Raw genomic sequence first — 14,592 nt, 5'->3', positions numbered from 1 at the left:
CGAGTGGCCGCGTGTGGAACGAGCGCCCTCTGTGGGCGGCGGCAGGGAGGGGCCCCGTGCGTTTCCCTCCCAGACCGTAGGCCTCCCTCCCTTGCAGGCCTACAATGCCAAGAGCAAGAGCTTCGAGGACCCCCCGAATCATGCCCGCAGCCCTGGGAACAAGGGCAAGGGCAAAGGGAAAGGTGAGTGCTTGGGGGGGTGGTGCCTGGGGGCGCCGAGGCCCTCCTGGGAGAGAGGGAGAGGCGTGGGGGGTGCCCGGGGGCGCCGAGGCCCTCCTGGGATAAGAGGCCTTGGGAGCACCCGGCCCTGCTGAGACCCTCCTGGGAGAGGCGTGGAGGGGGGGCGCCCGGCCCCGCTGAGGCCCTCCTGGGAGAGGCGTGGAGGGGGGGCGCCCGGCCCCGCTGAGGCCCTCCTGGGAGAGAAGCTGGGGGGGAAGGCCCCCACTCTCGGTCTAACCCACGGCGTCTCCTGCAGGGAAAAGCAAGACCAGGTCCCCGACGAGTGAGCCGAGCGAGCCGGAGCTGGACATCAAGCTGCCCAAGCTACGGACGCTGGACGTCTTCTCGGGCTGCGGGGGGCTGTCGGAGGGCTTCCATCAGGCGGGTGAGTCCCCCCACCGCCCCGCCCCGGGCTGAGCTCCCGCCGAGGCCCGAGGCTCCAGGCTCAGGGCGCGTGTTGGTCTCCTTAACCCCGCCAGGCATCTCGGAGACGCTGTGGGCCATCGAGATGTGGGAGCCGGCGGCCCAGGCGTTCCGGCTCAACAACCCCGGCTCCACGGTGTTCACGGAGGACTGCAACGTGCTGCTGAAGCTGGTCATGGCCGGCGAGAAGACCAACTCCCTGGGCCAGCGGCTGCCGCAGAAGGGCGACGTGGAGATGCTGTGCGGCGGGCCACCGTGCCAGGGCTTCAGCGGCATGAACCGCTTCAACTCGCGCACCTACTCCAAGTTCAAGAACTCCCTGGTGGTCTCCTTCCTCAGGTGGGCGGGGGGCAGCCCCGGGGTGGGGGGCAGGGGGCGGGCCAGCAGCCCGGGCCGGGAGTGACCGCCCGGTGCCCCGCCCCGCAGCTACTGCGACTACTACCGGCCGCGCTTCTTCCTGCTGGAGAACGTGCGCAACTTCGTGTCCTTCAAGCGCTCCATGGTCCTGAAGCTCACCCTGCGCTGCCTGGTCCGCATGGGCTACCAGTGCACCTTCGGCGTGCTGCAGGTGGGCACGGAGGGGTGGGCACGGAGGGGTGGGCGGGCCCCTTCCTCGGCCGGCACTCGCTGGTCAGCTGGGGGTTGATTCTCCGTGAGCCTCGCCCCTGCCGGCCCCTCCCGGCCTGGGCCCGGCTGACCGCGTGGCCGACCCCTAGGCCGGTCAGTACGGCGTGGCGCAGACGCGCAGGCGGGCCATCATCCTGGCCGCGGCGCCCGGCGAGAAGCTGCCCCTGTTCCCCGAGCCGCTGCACGTGTTTGCGCCCCGGGCCTGCCAGCTGAGCGTCGTGGTGGATGACAAGAAGTTCGTCAGCAACATCACCAGGTGGGGGATCCGCCCCTGGGGCCCTCCGTCTCCCCCAGTCTCGGGGCCTGACCCTGTGTCGTCTGGTTGTTTTTGTTTAACTCTGCCTCTCAAGCCTTTAGAAGTGTGACACAGAATTCTCCCCTACTGGTTCACTCCCCAGATGGCCGCAACTGCCAGGGCTGTGCCAGTCCAAAGCCAGGAGCCTGGAGCTCCATCCGGGTCTCCCCCGGGGGCGCAGGGGCCCGAGCACTTGGGCCGTCTCCCCCTGCGTTCCCAGGCGTAGAGGGAGCCGTATCATGTGGGTGCGGGTGCTGCCGGCAGGGCCCTCGCTGCCACAGCCCCTGCATGTCGGGAGTTCGTTCCTGGACAGGGCGTGGCCACATGTCCGGCTGCAGGCCCGGCAGAGCCAGAGGGAGTCCACACAAGGCCGCCCACGCGGCCTCAGGGCCTTGGCCTCCGAGTGGGCCATGGCCACCGGAAGGGGGGCGGGGCGGCGAGCATCCCCAGAGGCGCCGACGCGCCCTCTGCCGCAGGTTGAGCTCCGGGCCGTTCCGAACCATCACCGTGCGGGACACCATGTCCGACCTGCCTGAGATCCGGAACGGCGCCTCGGCGCCCGAGATCTCCTACAACGGGGAGCCGCAGTCCTGGTTCCAGCGGCAGCTGCGGGGCGCGCAGTACCAGCCCATCCTCAGGGACCACATCTGCAAGGACATGAGCGCGCTGGTGGCCGCCCGCATGCGCCACATCCCGCTGGCCCCCGGCTCCGACTGGCGGGACCTGCCCAACATCGAGGTGCGCCTGTCGGACGGCACCCTGGCCAAGAAGCTGCGCTACACCCACCACGACCGCAAGAACGGCCGCAGCATCTCGGGCGCCCTCCGCGGGGTCTGCTCCTGCGTGGAAGGTGGGCTCGCGGCGGGAGCACGGAGCTGGGGGGAGGGGGTCCCGCCGCCGGCGGCCGTCCCCTGACCGCAGCAGCCGCGCCCCTCTCTTGCAGCGGGCAAGGCGTGCGACCCCATGGCCAGGCAGTTCAACACCCTCATCCCCTGGTGCCTGCCCCACACGGGCAACAGGCACAACCACTGGGCCGGCCTCTACGGGCGGCTCGAGTGGGACGGCTTCTTCAGCACCACCGTCACCAACCCCGAGCCCATGGGCAAGCAGGTGGGTCTGCGCCTGCGCGGGGGTGGGGCGGGGCGCGGTCGGCCCGGGCCTCTGCACAGCGCCCCCCCCCCGTCCTCTCCCCGCAGGGCCGCGTGCTGCACCCCGAGCAGCACCGCGTGGTGAGCGTGCGGGAGTGCGCCCGCTCCCAGGGCTTCCCCGACACCTACCGGCTCTTCGGCAACATCCTGGACAAGCACCGGCAGGTGGGTGGCGCGTGCTCCGGCCGCGTGCGCCCACTGCCCCGGGGACGGCGGGGAGGGGGGGTAGCGCGTCTCGGCGGGCTCGGCACCTTCTCCCCGAGCCTCGGGCTGGAGGCCCCTGTGTGCTAGTGACACGTGGGGATGGGGCCGTCGGGCAGGAAGAGCCCTGGGCCTGCCCCGGCGGCCGGCGACCCGGCTGTGCCGTCAGGTGTCGCCCTGCTCCGCTCCCGCAGGTGGGCAACGCCGTGCCGCCTCCCCTGGCCAAGGCCATCGGCTTGGAGATCAAGCTGTGTATGCTGGCCAGAGCGCGCGAGAGCGCCTCAGGTAGGCAGCCCCCTCCGTGTGCTCTGGGACTCGGGTGGGCCGCCTGCCCCTCCCCCTGCCGGGAGCCCTGGCACGCAGTAGGTGTGCAGCCGGGCTGCCTACTGGGTGCTCCTGCCCCGGGTGCTGCCCCAGGTGCCTGGTTCCAGAAGCTTCCCGCAGGGCGCGCTGGGCCACACGTGGGCCGTGCTCCCCGCCTGACTTCGCTCCCCCCCTCCCCCTTCAGCCAAGGTGAAGCAGGAGGACCAGGCCGCCCAGGACTAGCCCCGCCCGCCAGCTCGCGCCGTCCTCGAGCCGCGTGCCCAGTCCGGGCCGTGCGCTGTGCGTGGCCCCGGCCGCCGAGGGGCTGTCGCGAGGTGTGCGTCCCGGCTGCCGGCGTCGGCAGGCGCTCCGTGCAGTTCTCCGTGCGCTCCGGATTTTAAAAGTTTTTTATTACGCATTATATCAAATGACCACTGTCCAGGTGGAAATTAAGACTTTATGTAGTTTTTATATGTTGTAATATTTCCTCAAATAAATCTCTCCTATAAACCTCCCTGGGTGCCGACTCGTGACTGACGCAGGGGGTGGGGGCTTCGTGCTGCACCCAGATCCCTGCTGTCTGTATCTGGGGGAAGGGGCTCACCTCGCGACTCAGTCTTGGTCAGTGACATCAAGTGGAACTCAGTGGTGTGGCTTCTCCACGGCCTTGTTAGCCCTTTGGGTCTGGAGTGGGCTGCGAGGCTTGGTTATGCAGCAGCCATTCTGTGAGCTTGAGGACCTAACGACCGAAGCAGTGGGTAGTGCAGCAAGAGACAGGGTTGTCCCTGAGCTGCCCTCTGACCCCCGTCCCGCCCACCCCCAAACAAAACCCCTCACCTGCCCGAGTTTGTTAGCTGGACTTTGTGCAGCATCAGCCCGGCTCAGGCCTCTTGGATTCTTTCCTTTACTTGTCAGGAGAGGCAGAGAGGTCCTCCACCCGCTGGTTCTCTCCCCAAATGCCCACAGCAGCCAGGGCCGGGCCAGGCGGAAGCCAGGAGCCTGGAGCTCCACGCTGCTCGCTGAGCCTGAGCCGTGCCGTGCTTTCCAGATGCAGTAGCAGGAAACTGGCTTGGAAGCGGAGGAGCCGGGTCTTGAACCTGAGTCCCAGCGGCCTGGGGACGGGGGTCACTGCTGTGTGGACCAACGCTACCTGCACTTCCCTAAGCGGCCACGTGGTGGCGCTTGCGCGGCAGCCTCACCCAGGGGAACGCCAGGTTTACAAAACCCGTGACTTCTGCCCCTTGACCGCAGGGCCCTGAGCGTCCGTGCGCACTCGGCGCTGCTCCCCTTAGGGGAGATGCCTGGACGGGAGGCTCCGGGGCCGCGGTGTTACAGGAAGCTGGGATGGAAGCGGAGCTGGGGCAGAGCCGGCGCTGAACTGCTGCCCGCCCCAGTGTGGTCTACTTGACGGAGGGGGAGAGAAGAGTCTTCCATTCGCTGGTTCACGCCCTAAGTGGCTGTCACGGCCGGAGCTGAGCCGATCCGAAGCCAGGAGCCAGGGGCCGCTTTTGGGGCTCCCACGTGGGTGCAGGGGCCCAAGGACTTGGGCCATCCTCCACTGGTCTCCCAGAGCACAGCAGAGCCGGATCGGAAGTGGAGCCCCGCGGCGTGCCTCTCGGCTCCCTGCTGCCCGGGCTGTGTCTGCCCTGGGCTGTGGTCTCCAGCAGCCAGCCCAGCACTTGCCGTGTCCACACAGAGAGCTTACGTTGTCTGTGCCTCCACAGCTCGTCCGTAACTGGACGTTAGCAGACGTGGCCACTCCAGGAGCGGGTACTGAGCCTGGTGGCTGTCCCCGGGGCCCCACATCGGAGCTCCTGCGTCCACTGCCCAGCACCCTGGGAGGCAGGAGGTGATGATGGCTCAAGGAACTGGGTTCCCACCACCCCCGTGGGAGACCTGGATGGAGTGCTCGGCTCCTGGCTTCGGCCTGGCCCGGCCGTGCTGCTGTGGGCATTTTAGGGTGTAAACAGTGGATAGGACATCCCATTGGTGATCCCATTGGGGTGCCTCTGAAATAAAAACTCGTTTAAAATCGGGTTGTTGAAATTCTCCCTCTATCAAATAAGTCTTTTTAAGAAAGATTTATTCGAAAGGCAGTTAGATCTTCCATCTGCTGGTCCACTCCCCAGATGTTCACAACAAGCAGTCGTGGGCCAGCCCAACGCCAGGATCCAGGGGCTTCTTCCGGGTCTCCCGCGTGGGTGCAGGGGCCTGAGCCCTTTAGCCATCCTCCGCTGCTTTCCCTGGTGCATTAGCAGAGAGCGGGATCCGAAATGGAGTAGCCGGGACTCGATCCGGCGTCCGTGTTGCTTTTACGCTCAACCCTGGGAGGTGCCTAGCCGCCTCTACCCGCTTTGGGCGGCGGCGCACACGGCGGCGCCTCCACGCCCGTCCGCACGGGGGCGCTGTGAGCATCCTCGGCCGGGTCGCTCTAGGCGGCGGCGGCTGAACCGGAAGTCTCTTTCCTCCCCCACTTCCGCGCTCTGGCCCGGGCTCGGGCTGCGTGGAGAAGACTTCGCAATGCCGACGGGAGACTTTGAGTGAGTCCGGGGTGGCGGAGCGAGTCTCGGGAGGCAGTTTGGGGGGGTCCTGGGGGACTCGCAGGGGGCCGGGGTCGCGCGGGGGGCTGCGGCCGTCCGGCCTCGCCGCCCCAACTTTGTCCCCGCACGCTTGTCCCCGCAGCTCGAAGCCCAGCTGGGCCGACCAGGTGGAGGAGGAGGGCGAGGACGGTGAGTTCCCGCGCGGCCCCCGGCCCGGGGCACTGCCGCCCCGTCGGGGCCGGGGCCAGGCGTGGCGCCCGGTGGTCTCGGGCCCCTGCCCTGGCCACTGCTCAGGGCCCGCCGGCCTGGGGCTCCCCCCCGCCCCGCGCCACCCTCCTCGGGGCCAGCCCACTGACCCCCACCCCCCCGTCCTGCTCGGGGCTGGAGCCGGGCCCAGGCGTGGCGCCCGGGTGGTCCCACGGCCCGTGCCCCACCCTCACGCCAAGGCCCCCCGTGCCCCGGCCGCTGCTCGGGGCTCACCCCCGCCCGCCCCCTCCTGCAGACAAATGTGTCACCAGCGAGCTGCTCAAGGGCATCTCCCTGGCCACCGGCGACGCCAGCCCGGAGCCCGAGCTGTTGCCCGGGGGTGAGTGACCGCGTCCGCCGCGGCCCTGGCCACCCCCACCCCCGCCTGGCCCGCCTCTCCCGGGGCTCAGCTCCCCTCCCCGCCCCCCTCCGCAGCCCCACTGCCGCCCCCCAAGGAGGTCATCAACGGGAACATCAAGACGGTGACCGAGTACAAGATCGATGAGGACGGCAAGAAGTTCAAGGTGGGCTGGGGGCGGGGCGTGCTGGGGTGCAGGAAGTTCAGGGAGGGCTAGGGGCGGGGCATGCTGGGGCCCTGGGCGGGGGCTTGGGGTGCAGGGGGCCCACCCACTGCCCTCGCACCCGCAGATCGTGCGCACCTTCAGGATCGAGACCCGGAAGGCCTCCAAGGCTGTCGCGAGGAGGAAGGTGAGACCCCCGCCCCCGCAGGGCTGACCCAGGAGCTGGGGACCCCCGTTCTGGGGGGAGTTGAGCTTTGGAGGCTGCGGTGTCTGTGTGTCTCTTGGGGCCTTGAGAAGCTGGGGGTGCAGGTGCGGCTGGGGTTAGAGGGCCTTCCCCCGCTGTGCCCCCGGCTGGCGGCGGACCCCGTGCCAAGCCCCTGGCACCCGGAGAGACCCAGGGAGGCCGGGAGCTTTGGTGGTGCGCGCTTCGCCAGGGAGGGACGCCTGCCTGCCCCCCACAGCCTGGGCCTTACGCGGGCGCACGGAGCCACAGCCGCCACTGTTCCGGGGTGGCTGCCGTCGGGGTGTGGGTGCCCCAGGCTGTGGGCCGTTGCCCGCCCCTGCCCTGCCCTGACCCCCTCCCCTGCCCTGCCCTGCCCCCCTCCCCTCCCCTGCCCTGACCTGACCCCCTCCCCTCCCCTGCCCTGACCTGACCCCCTCCCCTCCCCTGCCCCACTCCCCCGCCCTGACCTGACCCCCTCCCCCGACCTGACCCCCTCCCCCGGAGCCCAGAACTGGAAGAAGTTTGGGAACTCGGAGTTTGACCCGCCGGGGCCCAACGTGGCCACCACCACGGTCAGCGATGACGTCTCCATGACGTTCATCACCAGCAAAGAGGTGGGCAGGGCCGCGGGTGGGGGCGGGGCTGCGGGGGGTGCAGCGCGGGGCCACCAGCCCCCGCCTCCCCGCTGAGCCCCCGCCGCCCCCAGGACCTGAACTGCCAGGAGGAGGAGGACCCGATGAACAAGCTCAAGGGCCAGAAGATCGTGTCCTGCCGGATCTGCAAGGGCGACCACTGGACCACCCGCTGCCCCTACAAGGACACGCTGGGGCCCATGCAGAAGGAGCTGGCCGAGCAGCTGGGGCTGTCCACGGGCGAGAAGGAGAAGCTGCCGGGAGGTAGGCCCGGGAGCCCGCTCCCCCCTCCGGGCCCTTCCCGCTGGGAGCCCGCGCCTCTGTGTCGGGCACACTTGGGCGTGGGGTGCGCGGTGGCCCTGGCAGTGCCCTGCCCGTGTGCTGCGGGCCTGCACGCGCCCCGTGGGTTCTCGCTGTGCCTGTGTTGCTGGCAGCGCGTGCAGATGGTGCCAGCGTCCGGGACGTGCCCTGGGGGCCGCCCGCCGGGCCTGACACGCGGTGCCTTCCTCCTGCAGAGCTGGAGCCCGTGCAGGCCGCCCAGAACAAGACGGGGAAGTACGTGCCCCCGAGTCTGCGCGACGGCGCCAGCCGCCGCGGGGAGTCCATGCAGCCCAACCGCCGAGGTGAGCCGGGCGCCTGGGCACGTGGGGGGCTGGGCTGGGCACTGGGCGGGGCCGCCCTGCTCAGCCGGCTGCCGCGCCCACACAGCCGACGACAACGCCACCATCCGCGTCACCAACCTGTCGGAGGACACGCGCGAGACGGACCTGCAGGAGCTCTTCCGGCCCTTCGGCTCCATCTCCCGCATCTACTTGGCCAAAGACAAGACCACTGGCCAGTCCAAGGTGGGCGGGCAGCGGGTGTGGGGCTGGGCGAGGGTGGGCGTCCCAGACGGTGGGCAGGGCCGGGCGAGGGCATGCGCCCTGGGTGGTGGGCGGGGCCTGGGCGAGGGTGTGCGGTGTCCAAGGTGGGCGGGTGGGCGAGGACCTGTGTCCTGGGCGGTGACCCTGGCTCTGCCTCGCCAGGGCTTTGCCTTCATCAGCTTCCACCGCCGGGAGGACGCCGCACGCGCCATCGCCGGGGTGTCGGGCTTCGGCTACGACCACCTCATCCTCAACGTCGAGTGGGCCAAGTAAGACCCCGCCCCAGCCACCAAGCCTGTGTGCAGCGACAGCTCTTTATTGGCCTGCAGCAGGGCCCTCCCCTCGCGCGCAGGTCCCACGGGGAGCCCAGGGACACCCTAAGGTCCAAGGCACCAGCCACATCAGCCCCCCTCCCTCTCTCTCTCCCCAGGCCGTCCACCAACTAAGCTGGCTGCTGCCGTGGCCGCCACCTGCGCCCTTCGTGACGAGCGGCAGCCCGGGGGTCAGGGGGCTCGGGGCAGTAAAGAGGCTCGAAGTGCTCCCTCGTGTGTGTGTGGACTCACTGTCACCCCTGCTCGCCGGACCCGGCCGCTTCAGGGGCACAGCTCCGGGGGCTGGGCGTGGGGGTGCGAGGGGTGGTCGCGGCCTGGAGAGGCACGTCCGGGCCAGGGCTCGGGCGCCGGGGGCAGCAGCGCAGGCTGGGGGCCACAGCCATGTAGAGCAGGGGGTGGACGCACACAGCCAGGGGCGTGAGTGCCTGCATCACCTGGAAGCCCAGGTAAGGGCCCAGCTCCAGCGCTGTCACGGCCTGGGTCGCGTTGGCAAAGTCCGGGCAGCGGCTGAGCCAGCGCCGCCGGGCGTCCACGTTGAGCACGCGGGTGATGTGGTAGGGCACGTAGGAGCCGGCGTACAGGGCCACGCCACTGGCCACCAGCGCCAGCACGCGCCGCTTCTCGGCGCCCGCCATGCTGGGGCTGCCCAGCACCGCCCTGGCCAGCGCGCCGTAGGCCAGCAGGGTGAGCAGCAGGGGCAGGCCACCGCCCAGGGCCGCCAGCGCCAGGCTGTAGGCTCTGTAGGCCTCCAGCTGCTCGTCGGCCGCCGTGCCCAGGCACTTGGTGCAGGCCTCGGGCTGGGCCCTGCTGCACCGGGGCGCGCCCGGCGGCCCCTTGAGCCGGGAGAAGGCGAGCGTGGGCGCGGCCAGCAGCACGGCCAGGGCCCAGCCGGCGGCGCTGAGCACCCAGGCGTGCCTGGGCCGCAGGCGGGCGCGGGTGAAGAAGGGGTGCACGACGCCCAGGTAGCGCGTGAGGCTGATGCAGGTGATGAAGGCCACGCTGCCCAGCAGGTTGCAGGTGAAGGCGAAGCGCTCCAGCAGGCAGGCCGCGGCGCCGTAGCGCCAGTTCTTGGGCGGGTACAGGTAGGCGGCCAGCGGGGGCAGCGTCAGGGCGTAGAGCAGGTCGCTCACCGCCAGCTGTGCCGAGAAGACCACGGCCGGGTTCCAGGGCCGCGGCTCCCGGGTCCGGAAGCGGTGCAGGGCCAGGCCGTTGCCGGCCACAGCCACCAGGAACGCGGCCACCAGCACGGGCCAGAGGAAGTCCTCCTGGAAGCCGCTGAGGACGAGGTCGGCGGCCGCGGAGAAGTTGGCCGGGCAGAGCCTGGTGCCTGTGGGCAGGTGTGGCCAGCTGAGCCCCATCGTCATGAGCCTGGCTCCTGGCTCCCCCCACTCCTTACCTCCGGGGTCACTGCCCTGAGGGCCACACGGAAGCCAGCAGTGGCCGCTCCAGAGGAGCAGGAGCCCAGGAGTGGCCAGCACCACCCAGCGCCTCTGCGAGGGCCCCGGCTCCCTGCAGCCACCAGAGGGCGCCTCCCACCGAGGCTGGCAGTGGCCCTCGCGCAGGCTCTGACTCATCTCCGCCTGTGCCGGCTTCCTGGTGGCCGCCGGAGCATGGCCGCCCAGGAGCTTTGCCCGAGCTGCCCTCGGACTGGCCTACGTGCCCTCGGCCCCCACCCATCCACACACACCCGGGTCCTATGGTTCCCTCACCCACCCCACACACACCCGGGTCCGCCCCAAACCCACACCCTGGAGTCCTCCCTACGATGAAGGAGGCCCCCCCCCACACACCCCCCGCTTCACACACTCTGGCACCCCCACCTGACCAGGAGGCCAGCAACCCCAGCCCACAGGGCCTGGGCCCCTCTCATGCACCCCCCCACACCCCAAGCCTCAGCTTCCCAACCTGCGCAATGGGCCCAGCACCACCCAGCCTGAGCCCAGTGACTGGACCACGCTGGGAGGCCTGTGCCCGTGTGTGCGCTCCACCCCTGGGCCGAGCTGCAGCACCAGGCCCTGGGTCGCGACCCTCACCACCCGGCCCTGCTCCCTGCCTCACCCGAGCCACCTGCCATGGCCTATGTGCAGCCTCCAGGCCCGCACGTCTGGTGTGGAGCCCCTCCCAGGCCCACACAGCGGCAGAGGCCGGCAGAGGCGGCGGGCCGGCCCCTCCCTCGCCGGCAGCTCCAACCTCGGCCTGCAGAGCGAGCCTGCAGAGCGAGCCTGCAGAGCGAGTCGGGTGGCCCACGCGGCCCACAGCTTCCTTCCTCATTGCGCGGCGCCTGCCGTGAGCGCGGCGTCTGCAGGCCGGGGGTGGGGGGGAGGTGGTGCAAGGCAGAGGCAGACACACAGGAGCAGCTTAGGTCGTTTATTGGGGTGCAGACTCCTTTATGAAAGGAAACCGAGGGCTGCTGGGAGCCCCCGGGCCCCAATCTGGGGCAGTCCGGCTCGGCGGCCCGGGCTCAGGCCCCCTTCTTTGGCGGCCGCACCCGGCTGCGCCCTCGGGGCCCCAGCTTGGCCTGGGCTCCCCGTGGCCCGCCCTGGTGCTTCGGAGGCCTCCGGTCCCCGTCCGGCCGCCGGCTCCGGGCTGGCTTCTCCGTCCGCCGCCGCTTCTTGCCTGGGGGCCCCGGGGGCCGGCTCCGTGGGGCGGCTCTGGGGAACAGGTCTGTGGAGAGGGGGAGACGGTGTCAGGGCGCAGCCGGGGCCCCGGGCCCAGCTCTGCCACACGGGCCGCACTCACCTGCGTCAGGTTCCTCGCCCACGGCCTGGCGGAAGTACTCGGCATCGTCCTCCTCCTCCTCCTCCTGCCTGCGGCCGGCGCCCTGCGCAGCCTCGGGGGGCGCGCCGGGGTCCTCAGCGTCACTGTCCCCCTCGGCCGCGGCCCGGGTCCTCTTCATGCCCTTCAGGCTCTTCTTCCTGGAGAGGGGGCGCCGTCAGCCCGGCCCGGGCCCGAGCAGCCGGCCCGCCCGGCGGCCACTGACCTGTGGGCCTCCCGCTGCTCGCGCTTGCGCTGGACGTCCTGGGCCTGCCGGGCCTGCCTCTGCGCCTTGAGCCGCAGCCTCTCCTCCTTGGCCGCCAGGATGGCCTGCAGCTCCTCCTCGGACTTGTGCACTGGGCGGCGAGTGGAGAGCGGGGCTGGCTGGGCGGCCGGGCCGGCACCTGCAGGCCCCCTGGCGGCGGAGCCCCGCACCTGCGCACCCCCCTGGCGCCCCCCAGCCACGCGCGCGCACCCCGCGGCCTCACCGAAGCTGTGGAACAGCACGTTGCCCTCGCCCACGCCCTCCTGGATCTTGATGAGCCGCAGCGTCATCCGAGGGCCGATCTGGGGGTGCAGAGGGGAGAGTGAGCGCCCGGCCCGGGCTGGGGGCCGCCCGGAGGCCGCCGCCGCCCCCGGCCTCACCTCCGTGAGCCGCACGGCGCTCTGCTGGGCCCGCATGTTGCCGCGCCCGGCCACAGCCTGGGGCAGCTCGGTGATGTTGTGCTCGCCGTCGGGCTCGGCCTCGCTCTCCGACAGCCCTGCGCCCCTGTGCGGACACGGGCTCAGCGGGGGAGCCCCCCAAGGGGCCCCGCCTTCCCGCCCACCCCTCGCAGCCCGCTCACGTGGCCAGCAGCTCACTGATGTCCTGCAGGCGGCTCATGTTGGGGAACTTCTCCTGCAACAGCTTCTTCATCCCCCGGCTGGCGCCCACGGGCACCACCTTGATGCTGCTGCGGGGGGGCGGAGGGGGCGGGGGAGCGTTGAGGGGCAGTGGGGGTGGGGGGGCCGCCGCCCCTGCCCGCCCCGCCGGGCGTCAGCGCGTTTACTTTGAGACTGGCAAGTCACAGACAGAGTCTTCGGCTCGGTGCGGTCATCACGCGCACGGCGGGTGCCCCGCCCCGCCCCGCCCCCTGCCCGGCCCTCACTAGTGCCGGAAGTCCAGCTCCTGCGAGTCGGCGTTGTAGCTGATGAGCAGGCAGCGCTTGATGGTGTTCAGGTTCACCTGCGAGAGGGGCGGCCGCTGAGCCTGCCGGCCCGGCTAACGGGTCCCCGCCACCCAGGCGCCTCCCACCGGGCAGACACCGGGGCCGGCGAGCCAGGCGGGCCCCGCCCCGCCCCTGTCCCCAGCCGCGCGGAGTGAGCCCCAGGCCCCGCCCCTGTCCCCAGCCGCGCGGAGTGAGCCCCAGGCCCCGCCCCGCCCCAGCCGCGCGGAGTGAGCCCCAGGCCCCGCCCCGCCCCCGCCGCGCGGAGTGAGCCCCAGGCCCCGCCCCGCCCCAGCCGCGCGGAGTGAGCCCCAGGCCCCGCCGCGCCCACCTTGTGCACGTTGAGCGAGGGGAGGAGGTTCTGGAACATGGTGGCCGTGAGCTTCACGTGCATGCCCTGGGGGCCGAAGCCGCTGAGCACCAGGAGCGGCGGGTGGCTGAACTGCTGCTCGTGCATGCGGTGCCGGCGCAGCGAGGAGACCACGTCCCGCACCAGCGCGTACTGCGGGCGGAGACGGGGGCGTGACCCCGCCGCCGGCCCCGCCCACCTCCCGCCTCTGAGCCCCGCCCACCTCGCCGCTGGACCCCCGTGGCCACCTCCTGCCCCCAGCCGGCCCCGCGCCCCCCGCCCCACTCACCTTGCTGACCTGGAAGGTCAAGGTGGGCCCCCCCGGCAGGCGCATCAGCTTCTGCAGGACAGGAAGGCGCCCGTGAGGGTGGGGGCGCGGGGGGCCGGGGCAGGGGGACCCCCGCCCCACCTCTTCAGAGCGTTTACTTTGAAGCCAGCATCAGGGTGGCTCAGGGCACGGGGGTTCATCAGCAGAGGCGGGCGCGGGGTGCGGGGCGCGGGCGGCGGGCCGGGGCCACTCACCAAGTAGACGGCGCTGTCCGTCTTGCTCAGGACCAGGAAGTGGGTGACCCCCAGGGGCCCGGCCACGGCCACGCAGTCCTTCAGCGAGTTCTTCTTCCGAACCTGCGCGTTCCCGGCAGCCAAGGGGAACGAACACAGACGGCCGTGGTGGGGAAGCCGCGCGGGGCCCTGCCCCACGCCCCGCCCCCGGGGGCCCCCGCGCGCCGATGCGCACCTGCAGGCGGCTGGCGGTGAGCGGCTCCATGACCCGCCGCACGTCCAGGCTCAGCTGCCGGACGCTGCGGCCCGCGCGGCCTCGCGCGAACACGAACGAGTGCGGCTGCGCGGCGTAGGCCTCGAGGTTGCGGAGCTGCGCCTGGGCGCGCGCGCGCTTCTGGTGCCGGGACTGCGGGGCGTGGGGGGGAGCGAGGGGCGAACGGTGAGCGCCGCGGCCTCAGCGGGGCCCCCACCCGCGCCCCCCGCCTCCCCGCCAGCCGCGTTTTACCCTCCCGGACTGCCCCATGCCGCCGTCCTGTCCACGAGGCCGCCTCTACCGGCCGCTTCCGGCGCTGGGGCCTCACTTCCGGCGCGGGGCCGGTGACGTCAGCGGGCAGGCCGGCGCACCCAGCGGCCTCCGGAGAAGGGGGCGGGAGCCTTGGCAGAGTTGCCATGGAGACACCAGGTGCCTGTTTCTACGGAAACCGCGGCGGGGCCTGCGGTTTCGGACTTCTCGGTCCGCTAGTTCGAATCCCTCCACAGGACGCATTTTTTTTTTTCTCCTCCTGCTGTGGCGATTTTCATAATTACTTCCCCCACTCCCAGGTTCCTACAGGATCTCAAGGCGAGGATGATACCGGTCCCCCGCTGGCCTGCAAGCTGGCAGAGGACATTGGCGCCAGGCACCTGGGGAGCAGCCAGGGGATATTTATTTTCACCCCGCAGCACTTGGGGCTCATCGGTCCTCCCGCGCGGAGACCCTCTCTCTGCAGACAGGCTGAGGGATGGAAACTCCACATCACCTCCTGGAAACTCAGGGCGAGGCGGGCATTTTGCGAATAATCCACCCCCTCCTATTGCTGGCTGGGAGCCCCAGCCCTGGCCTCGGGCCTTTGGCTCCTTCTCCAAACCCTCACCGGCTTGCCCCCACCAGCCTCCACCCCCTCTTCCTGTCCCCCCCAGCTCCGTCTCTGTCCTTGTCTCCATCATCGTCC

At 71.1% G+C, this 14,592-nt stretch overlaps 4 protein-coding genes and 1 non-coding gene across 8 annotated transcripts in view; 2 read left to right on the top strand and 3 right to left on the bottom strand.

Moving 5' to 3' along the window:
- The window catches only part of DNMT1 (DNA methyltransferase 1), a 43,454-nt gene extending 39,730 nt beyond the window's left edge, over positions 1 to 3,724 (top strand). For all 3 annotated transcript variants that reach the window (XM_062179238.1, XM_062179240.1, XM_062179239.1), the window contains 10 exons: positions 98 to 182; positions 475 to 603; positions 698 to 980; positions 1,068 to 1,209; positions 1,358 to 1,524; positions 2,040 to 2,413; positions 2,507 to 2,673; positions 2,760 to 2,876; positions 3,107 to 3,197; positions 3,421 to 3,724. In XM_062179238.1, coding sequence (XP_062035222.1) covers positions 98 to 182; positions 475 to 603; positions 698 to 980; positions 1,068 to 1,209; positions 1,358 to 1,524; positions 2,040 to 2,413; positions 2,507 to 2,673; positions 2,760 to 2,876; positions 3,107 to 3,197; positions 3,421 to 3,458 — 1,593 coding nt within the window. In that variant the 3' untranslated portion in view covers positions 3,459 to 3,724. The remainder of the gene's footprint in view (positions 1 to 97; positions 183 to 474; positions 604 to 697; positions 981 to 1,067; positions 1,210 to 1,357; positions 1,525 to 2,039; positions 2,414 to 2,506; positions 2,674 to 2,759; positions 2,877 to 3,106; positions 3,198 to 3,420) is intronic.
- A 1,946-nt stretch (positions 3,725 to 5,670) lies between these two features.
- On the top strand, positions 5,671 to 8,780 carry EIF3G (eukaryotic translation initiation factor 3 subunit G). The gene is made up of 11 exons (XM_062178954.1): positions 5,671 to 5,755; positions 5,898 to 5,944; positions 6,258 to 6,341; positions 6,437 to 6,525; positions 6,650 to 6,709; positions 7,255 to 7,359; positions 7,452 to 7,641; positions 7,893 to 8,000; positions 8,086 to 8,222; positions 8,403 to 8,509; positions 8,671 to 8,780. Exons 1-11 carry the CDS (start codon positions 5,736 to 5,738, stop codon positions 8,684 to 8,686), a joined length of 963 nt encoding a protein of 320 aa, XP_062034938.1. The 5' UTR covers positions 5,671 to 5,735; the 3' UTR covers positions 8,687 to 8,780.
- A 25-nt stretch (positions 8,781 to 8,805) lies between these two features.
- P2RY11 (purinergic receptor P2Y11) lies at positions 8,806 to 10,146 on the bottom strand. The gene is made up of 2 exons (XM_062179429.1): positions 9,969 to 10,146; positions 8,806 to 9,899 (listed from the first exon to the last, which is right to left on the bottom strand). The coding sequence occupies exons 1-2, from the start codon at positions 10,144 to 10,146 to the stop codon at positions 8,806 to 8,808; spliced, it is 1,272 nt and encodes a 423-aa protein (XP_062035413.1).
- A 781-nt stretch (positions 10,147 to 10,927) lies between these two features.
- PPAN (peter pan homolog) lies at positions 10,928 to 13,958 on the bottom strand. 2 transcript variants are annotated; one of them, XM_062178951.1, is made up of 12 exons: positions 13,887 to 13,958; positions 13,617 to 13,787; positions 13,403 to 13,504; positions 13,170 to 13,220; positions 12,863 to 13,033; positions 12,475 to 12,551; positions 12,172 to 12,279; positions 11,972 to 12,095; positions 11,815 to 11,893; positions 11,553 to 11,682; positions 11,312 to 11,487; positions 10,928 to 11,236 (listed from the first exon to the last, which is right to left on the bottom strand). In XM_062178951.1, exons 1-12 carry the CDS (start codon positions 13,902 to 13,904, stop codon positions 11,034 to 11,036), a joined length of 1,410 nt encoding a protein of 469 aa, XP_062034935.1. In that variant the 5' UTR covers positions 13,905 to 13,958; the 3' UTR covers positions 10,928 to 11,033. The 2 variants fall into 2 exon arrangements, with proteins under 2 accessions (XP_062034935.1, XP_062034937.1); XM_062178953.1 differs by having other exon boundaries at positions 13,179 to 13,220.
- LOC133750125 (small nucleolar RNA SNORD105) lies at positions 13,279 to 13,363 on the bottom strand. The gene has a single exon (XR_009864646.1). It is a non-coding gene; the product is annotated as a small nucleolar RNA SNORD105 (small nucleolar RNA).
- Positions 13,959 to 14,592: the final 634 nt, after the last annotated feature.

Source organism: Lepus europaeus, chromosome 20, assembly GCF_033115175.1.
Source record: "Lepus europaeus isolate LE1 chromosome 20, mLepTim1.pri, whole genome shotgun sequence".
Lineage (NCBI taxonomy): Eukaryota > Metazoa > Chordata > Mammalia > Lagomorpha > Leporidae > Lepus > Lepus europaeus.
The sequence above is the reverse complement of the archived record's forward strand: the minus strand, read 5'-3'. Positions and strand labels throughout refer to the sequence as shown.

Coding starts and splice junctions, on each gene's coding strand:
- P2RY11 (XM_062179429.1), bottom strand. CDS start 10,146: ATGAGTCAGAGCCTGCGCGAGGGCCACTGCCAGCCTCGGTGGGAGGCG. Junction 9,900..9,968: donor TCAGGGCAGTGACCCCGGAG/GTAAGGAGTGGG, acceptor ACCTGCCCACAG/GCACCAGGCTCTGCCCGGCC.
- EIF3G (XM_062178954.1), top strand. CDS start 5,736: ATGCCGACGGGAGACTTTGA. Junction 6,342..6,436: donor GCCCGAGCTGTTGCCCGGGG/GTGAGTGACCGC, acceptor CCCCCTCCGCAG/CCCCACTGCCGCCCCCCAAG. Junction 8,223..8,402: donor AGACCACTGGCCAGTCCAAG/GTGGGCGGGCAG, acceptor CTGCCTCGCCAG/GGCTTTGCCTTCATCAGCTT.
- PPAN (XM_062178951.1), bottom strand. Junction 13,034..13,169: donor TGACCTTCCAGGTCAGCAAG/GTGAGTGGGGCG, acceptor CTCCGCCCGCAG/TACGCGCTGGTGCGGGACGT. Junction 12,280..12,474: donor GAGCTGGACTTCCGGCACTA/GTGAGGGCCGGG, acceptor GCCCCCCCGCAG/CAGCATCAAGGTGGTGCCCG.